Source organism: Toxorhynchites rutilus, chromosome 2, assembly GCF_029784135.1.
Source record: "Toxorhynchites rutilus septentrionalis strain SRP chromosome 2, ASM2978413v1, whole genome shotgun sequence".
Lineage (NCBI taxonomy): Eukaryota > Metazoa > Arthropoda > Insecta > Diptera > Culicidae > Toxorhynchites > Toxorhynchites rutilus.
This window is the reverse complement of record NC_073745.1, coordinates 133,908,511-133,917,377: the sequence shown is the minus strand read 5'-3', so window position 1 is coordinate 133,917,377 and position 8,867 is coordinate 133,908,511. Positions and strand designations below refer to the sequence as shown.

The 8,867-nt window shown below is 38.2% G+C and overlaps 1 protein-coding gene across 1 annotated transcript; it reads left to right on the top strand.

Annotated features, from left to right (window-relative positions):
• The first annotated feature begins 2,893 nt into the window (after window positions 1-2,893).
• Window positions 2,894-4,159, top strand: LOC129768805 (uncharacterized). Its single transcript, XM_055770694.1, has 2 exons — window positions 2,894-3,211; window positions 3,267-4,159. The coding sequence occupies exons 1-2, from the start codon at window positions 3,036-3,038 to the stop codon at window positions 4,135-4,137; spliced, it is 1,047 nt and encodes a 348-aa protein (XP_055626669.1). The 5' UTR covers window positions 2,894-3,035; the 3' UTR covers window positions 4,138-4,159.
• The last annotated feature ends 4,708 nt before the right edge of the window (window positions 4,160-8,867 follow it).

The following is an 8,867-nucleotide window of genomic DNA, read 5'->3' as shown; positions in this document are numbered from 1 at the left end:
ATAGAGGGAGGGGTAAAGTCAATGCCCACACTTGCCCACGTAGGGGGAGGGGGCGTCTGAAATTGTGCTTTTTTCGGTTCACATGGTATATGAACAGTCCATCACTACTGCATACGCTAGGGTTCTATCTTTTCCATGAGCCCATTTATCCTTCTCCTTAAATCTTAGTAGTATTGTCCAAACCACCAAAACATTAAATCGTATGAATAGCCGTAATTGGAGGCGATATACATACATCTAAGACACATTTGGATGATATATGATGCATATAACTGGCATATACATGCAAAAAGGGAGGCGATATACGTACATGGCATATACTATATGCCATATTTTTTTGCGCACATACAGCCGTATATAACGATGCTTTTTACACTAATTTATGGCTAAACCTTAAAAACTACATAAAATATATAGAACTTGCGAATATGATACTGCATATCGAAGTACTAGTATGATCGTTATAACGATATATTACTTAATCCATTAATAATAAATTTTTTTTTGCATTTTCTGCAATTTCGGATACACATAATGCATCCTTTGATTCATATTTTATACGATTGTAAGTTGATACGAATTTATATGCGACCTAGCATGTGCAAAAGTTATACGATTCAATGTTTACTCGGTAGAGCTGAGGCAATTTGTGAAGATTTTTATTTTCGCTCTCTGTTAACATCATTATTCTTAGCCACCGAACCTATGCAACTCGTGAGCATTTGTTGCTCTACGAAAGGAAATACCAACTCCCCCGATCACTTACGTCTTCCTGCTCTATGTTATGCAGCAGTCAATGCAATTAGTGCATCACATATTTATGATATTGCTGTTGTTTGTAAACAATTCTTGCCGCTGTCAATTCGTATTCAAGTAATGTCTAGACAGCAATGAGGTACACATGAAGTGAGTTAGTAGGCGAAATATATTTGGATTGGTAAACAAAATATGGTGTCGTCATTATTAGCATACAATATGGTGTATATATGGAGAAAACAAACAATGTTAAAAATACTCACGGTGATGACACCGTGGGAAGCAATGTTATGTTATAAACCAAATTGTATTGTGACTTATTTCCATCATTTAATGGACAAAAAGATCCAGAGAACATCATTATATATATAGTCCTGTGGAGCAGTAGCATTTTCAATTAAATGTTGGTCGATTGTAGACTATTTTCTTAAATCACATACAACAACACGGTGAGTCTTGAAAATACCATTTAAAAATTCGTTTGTTTCTATGAATGTGAGAAAGTAAAATTTGAAACACAGAAATATCACTTTTATGTGCCTTTTCCGACTTAATTTTACATAAATCTAATGCGTATTGTCACATTATACTCATATTCAGCAGGAACTCAAAAAACGCCAAAAACATATCTGTTTTTGATTGACAAAAAGGTAACTACATATAGCGTTTTTACATGGATGTTGCAGGCAATTGAAAATAAACACAAATATTGACGGCACGATTTGAAACGTAGTTATAGAAACTTAGCTATCACGCACACTACGCTCGCAAACTGCACTATCTGCATCACTAAATAAGGCTGAGGTGACACTGGATCGGAGTACGCACGAAAACTTGATTGTGCGATAACTGACGAAGAGAAACAAACAATTTTGTTCGATAGAAGCTGGCGAATTTGAACGAAGCAAGTGGGAAGCAATGTAACCATACCAATACAATTCTATGTGTATCACCGTAGAAAACTTGATTGTGCGATAACTGACGAAGAGAAACAAACAATTTTGTTCGATAGAAGCTGGCGAATTCGAACGAAGCAAGTGGGAGGCAATGTAACCACACCAATACAATTCTATGTGGTTGTTTACTTCTAACGATTGTAAGCGTTTCGTGCAGCCTTATTTTCGTAAAAAGCTGCAGGCAGTATCACCGTAGCCTAAGGCCGAGGTAACACTGGATCGGAGCAATGAGAAACATATAGAGGTGGAGCAGTAGGCGAAGTATATCTGTATTGGCAAGCAATATATCGTGTCGTAATTATTCGCATTCAATATGGAATGTATATGGAAGATACAAAACAATATTCGAAGTACTCATGATTGCATGATAATTTGAGTCAAAATTTTTATGAAATCATTCAACTGGTCGTTTTTTAACAGATGACAATTATATCGAGGCTTATTCCGATTATTCATGTGGTAAAAAGGTTCAGACAGCAGTCGAATGCTTAGTTCTCGAAAGCAGTAACATTTCCGGTGAAATTTTGATTAATTGGCGATTATTATCTCACAACATACACACCGACACTGAGAGCGTTCGAAACATCAACTTCATAACGGTAAAAAAATGAAACTTCGTTTGTTTCTATGAACGTGGAGGAGTGAAAATGGCACATGGAAATATCACATTTATCCGTCTTTTTCGTGATTTCACAAATATTCACTCCACGCTATCACATTAGCCTCATTTTCAGTGGAAGCTGTACAAAAATGTACGTTTTTAATTGATAAATTACTTCCTGAAAATAGCATTTTTACATTGATGCGGTGGGCAATCAAAGATAAACACAACGACTGACGTCACTATGCACGAAAACTTGATTGTGTGATAACTGACGAAGAGAAACAAACAATTTTGTTCAAGAGAAGCTAGCGAATTCGAACGAAGCAAGTGGGAAGCAATGTAACCACACCAATACAATTCTATGTAGTTGTTTACTTCTCACGATTGTCTGCGTTTCGTGCAGCCTAAGAAGCTGCAGGCAGTATCACCGTGGCCTAATCCTGCTCATGTGCTGGACAGCAATTTTGATAGATAGTACCATCTTACTAACGTCTTGATGACAACAATAATGTTATGTTCCAGGGCAACCTACGGAGGGGATACCTATCATTCCTAATAATATTATGAATTCACGCATTCTGTTTTGGTACTATTGACATAAAGCTAGTTCGAATCAATTTAAATATTCCTGTGTCTCTTATAAAAATCTGAGATTAAATAATAGTTTTGATATGTTTTTGTGGCAGAGTCATTATTAGATAACATTTCACGGATTCAATATGTTAACGTTTCTTTATTTTGGTCGAAAACTGAGAATAAGTAACACTGTATTGAATGTGCGAAATATCTACGTGAAAAGTACAACGAAACTCGGTTTCCCGTGTATGTACAGTGAAGATGAAACACGTAAAATTCTAGATACATTAAATAAGGATGATGTGGAACAATTATACAAGTAATCACGGTACTATTTTAAAAGTAATTTATTTATCAACTGTTGACTTTTACAGATATAATATATCTAAATATCGGTTGAAAAAAATAGATGATTGGCGCAAAAAGTTCGGATCTTTCATGACTCTCGACGATGTGTTGGAGCTTGATGGGTTCGGTATAAACGTTTTACGAAAATTTTGTGATTCGATTGTCAAATGCCCGAGTGTGGAAACAACACAAACCAAGCCGGCAAAAAAAGATGTCAAGTTCACGACTCCCGTTATTCCAGTGCATGTGGTTCCTAGAATCAAGAGTTGCGTTTCTCTGCATATAGGATTGGATTTTATCACCTGGGCAAAATTTGAAATTGAGAGACAAAAACCGTCCGTATTAGCGGGCTGGAGTAGTTTCGCTATACCAGATCGGAAGCTGCACGTTAGCGAGCTGATTCGGAACGTTACGCAACTCAATCACTTGATTCCGGAGGCTGACGTCTACGTTGTGGAAAACCCGGCTGTCGCTCAATCCATGGCTATGGGGAATGCACTCCAAACGAACATTAATGTCCAAAAATCCCAGCTGATCGCTATGATAATGCTAATGCTCTCAAGTCGTCCTACAGATGATGTTGAGCTTAAGGAGTGTAATGTATTTTTCATGAAACAATATTCCTCTGCTCGACTTTTCGGAATATTCGTTGGCAGTGAACGTATATCAGCAGAAGGTGTTGTTCGGTCGTTGATCGAGCATAGAGTTGGGCCTAACGAAAGTCAATTAAACGAACAACAATCAGAGTTGATTATTCCATCTGGCCTGCGTGTAGTCTACGAAGGATGTGATAGAGCTGAAAAGGAATTTATGGGTCAATCGATGCTGCTCGGATTGTCCTTTTTGAGATTGTGTATTTTTAAATGCGAGCAAAGTCTTCAGATTTTTCGTAGGTAAAGCTTGTGTATAAATTCACCAATATAATATGATATATTATTAAAACTATTTTCACGTCGTTTTATTTGAATATATTCCGAAAATCCATTTAGTTTACCATTGATAGGGTAATAACATTATATTCATCAAAACTTCGTGAATCTATCACAAGAATATTCCCGTATATTCGACATAACCGACTACGACTACGACCGGATTACAGAATAATGCGTCAAAAATTTAATACGGAATGGAAAATGAAATGGAAACGGAATACAATTTCTGTTTTTGGCAAACATGCGTCATATTTTCAATCAATACCCAAGAAAGTATCTTTTCTGGAGCGAATTTTTTGTACTATGATTGTTTAAATTCGTGGGACTCAATATTTGGTGGAAAGTTAATTATAGGATGAACTTGATGAACTGGAATTGTAACTGAACCGGATTTAATAACAAAAATCCAGAACGAATTCCATGGAAACTATGAGTTGAGATCCCTCAGTGGCGTAGCGTGAGCGGGTGACACCCGGAGCGGATGTCTTGGGTGTCATCCCTCCAGTTAACCTTGTTATCATTGTTCTACTGAAATATCGAATACAGGCAAACTTTTTTTTTTGTGCGGTGAATAGGGACCGAACAAAAAAATCGCCGTTAGAAATCATGTCATGCGTAACTTAGAGCATTTGATAAAAGGATGGGAATGGTTTAAGAAGTGGATAAGTTAGACGCAAATATGCTTTTTTTCGCACTGAGATGCATATAAACTATCGATAACTTCGTCAAATATGCTTCTTTTCATATACCGCACAAGAACAAAAAACGGCACATAAAAAAAATCGCACAAAAAAAAAATCCCACAAAAAAATCCGCACAAAAACTGGTTTTCCTGTACTATGATTGTTCTAACTAGTGGGACTCAATATTTATTGTAGAGTGCATCCTATAATTAACTGGAATTCTAAAAAATAGAATATAAACGTATGGATTAATATGAGTACCGGTAAGTTTTTTGTTTTTTTTTTCAAAAATTAATGCTTTATTCTGCAAAAATGGTTACAAATTTTATGTTCAAAGTATTGCCCATCGCTATTCACAACTTTTTCCCATCTTTCTGGCAATTCACGGTCGGCTAACCACGAATTGATCCAATTTTTGACTCCATCAAAATTGGAGAAGTGCTGGTCAACCAGGTCATGTTGCATCGATCGAAAAAGGAGGTTATCGGACGGATCAATGTCTGGAGAATACGGCGGATGGGATAGGACCTCCCATTTCAGCATTTTCAAGTATGTTTTGACCGGTTTTGCAACATGCGGCCGAGTATTGTCGTGCTGCAAAATAACTTTATCGTGTCTTTGCTCGTATTGTGGCCGTTTTGACGTAGGACTACGTCTAACCGGAAGATACAGGGGGTGAAATGGAAATCTAGGCACTGAACAAGTAGGAAAAAATGCAAGATTTGGAACGCTTATAACTCGAGCATTTCTCGATAGATCGCAAAGGTTTTTGCATCAATTGATAGGAAATATATCTACGCATCTACCATAACGAATAATATTTCATTTTTCTTGAGATAAATAATTGAATAATTGTGAAATATCAAGCATTGTCCAAATGCACTATGTGCCCATTTTTGATTGGTCCATTTTGTGCTCCTCAAATCGTACCGACCAAAACGGGCAACCAGAGCAGCAGCGAAATAGAATGAAGCACGATTGGAAAGGAAAAAGAAAAAAAATGAACGAAACATTGGTCGCAGTCTCACACATGCGTAATTCTCGAGCCAGCCAGTCAGCTTAAAAATCCCCGCTCCGCTGCCGTAACGATCATTCTCATTCAAACCGTACACCACATCGGTTCGTATCACAACACATCAACAAACCAACCCAAGCAGCCATGTCTGGACATGGTAAAGGAGGAAAAGTGAAGGGAAAGGCAAAATCCCGCTCGAACCGTGTTGGTCTGCAATTTCCCGTAGGTGTATTCGCCAATTGCTCCGCAAGGGTAGCTAGACCGAGCGCGTTAGTACCAGTGCACCAGTCCACCTAGCCGGCGTTATATAGTTTCGGTCGCCGAAGTGATCGAGTTAGCTGGCAAAGCTGCTCGCGACGATAAGAAAACCCGCATTCAGAACAGAACACATTCGGTTCGGTGGACATCAAGACAACAGGCAGTTGCAGCGAATGGCGAGTGGCAAACACAATCGTAAAACGGCAGCTGGTAGCAGAAGAAAAAAGTTTGTTCTTTATACAATCTGCTTTGGTGGCAAATCCAGAACAAGGCGGCATCGAGGGCGTTCGAAATGGTTTTTTTTCAAAACCACGAGTACAAAGTTTTCTAAATTGGAACCATTGCATAAAACAAGGCGCTTATCAGGGCCATTAAACCTTTCAAAAAAGAGTTCACGAAATACAGTTCAATGCTTTCTAAAATAATATCCAAAATAATAATAAAACACAGATTGATTTTTTCATAATTTGTTTGCCAGGATCTGATGAGTATGTGAATTTGGCAGTTGTTCTGAGCTTATTGATAGTTGGGGACTTTCCTGATTATTCAATTTTCACCAATTCTTAAATTGTTTCCAGATTGAAAGTACAGTAATTTACAATTAGTTCGACATTTAGCTAATTGGACGGACATGTAATGCGACATATTTAGTTGGACATTTTTGTAAACATAGAGATCCAAATTATGACCCCACATTGAAAGTCGACACTGTACCACTGTCATCGCAAATGTTCAATTACAGGTTAAAATCGCCTCCAATGCGACACTGAGTGGTGCTTCGGCACGTCCCATTGAATGTAATTTACTGTACAACATGTCACAAAGCTGGATGGGAAGAAATTTTCCAACTGTGAAAGCTGTGGCGAGTGGCAACAAATCGCTAAACAGGAAGGTTTAGCCGAACAAGATGGGGATATCGAGTGATAACAAAACAATAAACTCTTTAGATTGAAGATAATTTTGTGATCCTGAAAAGGACCCTTTGTAGCCTGCATGTGAATCCAACGAGAGAACAAATCGTAATGAATGTATTTTTTTTCCATCGCTGACTTTTAACGCTCATTTGTTCGTCTCGTTGGACTCGCCCCTTTGGCTGAGTCTGCCGATTTGTCTCTATCCTGTGAGTGTGTACCGCTAGAGTATAAAACGCGCGGACCCCAAAAAAATATCTTATTTTCTTTCAAACCGTAAACCCGTGTGGTTGTACGGCATCGGCATCGTGGACGTAACAAAGGAGGACAAGTTAAGGGAAAGGCAAAGTCTCATTCGAACCGTGCAGGTCTCCAGTTCCCTGTTGGTCGCATTCACTGATTGCTCCGCAAGGGTAACTAGGCCGAACGGATTGGTGCCGGAGCACCAGTATACCTAACAGCGATTATAGAGTTTCGACCGTCGGAGTGCTCGAGTTGGCTTGCAAAGCTGCTCACGACAATCAGAAAACCCGCATCAAGAACAGAGCAGCTTCGGTTCGGCGCTCATCAAGGCAACAACTAGTTTCAGCGAGCGGCAAACGCAATCGCAAAACGGCAGCAGGTATAAGAAAGAAAAAGTTTGTTTATACAGACTGCTTTGGTGGCAAAACCAGCCACCGTAAAACACGGCGCATTTCAGGGCCATTAAACCATTCAAAGAAGAGTTATTAAAAGTTTTTCACAATACCAATGCATTCTAAAGTGACATAATATGACATATAATATAAACTGTTTTTTTGTTTATGCTTGTTCTTGAACTTATTGGTGGCTGGGGACTTTTAAATTGATCATTCAGTTTTCACAAACCCATGCATGGTTTCCGAATTGAAAGTGGCTTCAAATTACAACACATTACAACACATAATGCTTGATGGCATTAACGAATTTTCTCGGTAGCAAGAACTGCTTTCGTTGGTTGATAACTGATGTTGAAAATTGACTGACGTTACATCTGCATTGCATAGAGAAATAACTAAGGAGCAACACGATGAGCTATGTATTTCCTGCTGCTCTGTTCTTATTTTAAAGGACTTTAATCCGAAGGTCATCCGTCCCTATATTTACTGTTGGTTTTTCAGAACGCTTATAGCTCGTTTATTACTCGACAGATCGTAGAGTTCGTCTCCAAAACCTCAGTTCTTTTTATTTCCTTTGTTTGCGGAGACTACAAATCTTACAATTCATTCGTCTCCGAAACCACAGCTTAAGGTACGGTAATGTGCTCAATAGTGAAATATATGATAGTGAACGAGCTGATGACCACCTGTGCATTCCCTATTACAGCCATCATTTTGATTGTAAGATATGTGTATACGCCGAAAGATGCCCGACGTTGAACATTTAATAAGTACAAAGCCTTCAGAAAAAAATCAAGAATCAAGTTTGTAAAAAAAACGCAAAAACACAACACCAAAGCCACCGTAAAACACGGCGCATTTCAGGGCCATTAAACCATTCAAAGAAGAGTTATTAAAAGTTTTTCACAATACCAATGCATTCTAAAGTGACATAATATGACATATAATATAAACAGTTTTTTTGTTTATGCTTGTTCTTGAACTTATTGGTGGCTGGGGACTTTTAAATTGATCATTCAGTTTTCACAAACCCATGCATGGTTTCCGAATTGAAAGTGGCTTCAAATTACAACACATTACAACACATAATGCTTGATGGCATTAACGAATTTTCTCGGTAGCAAGAACTGCTTTCGTTGGTTGATAACTGATGTTGAAAATTGACTGACGTTACATCTGCATTGCATAGA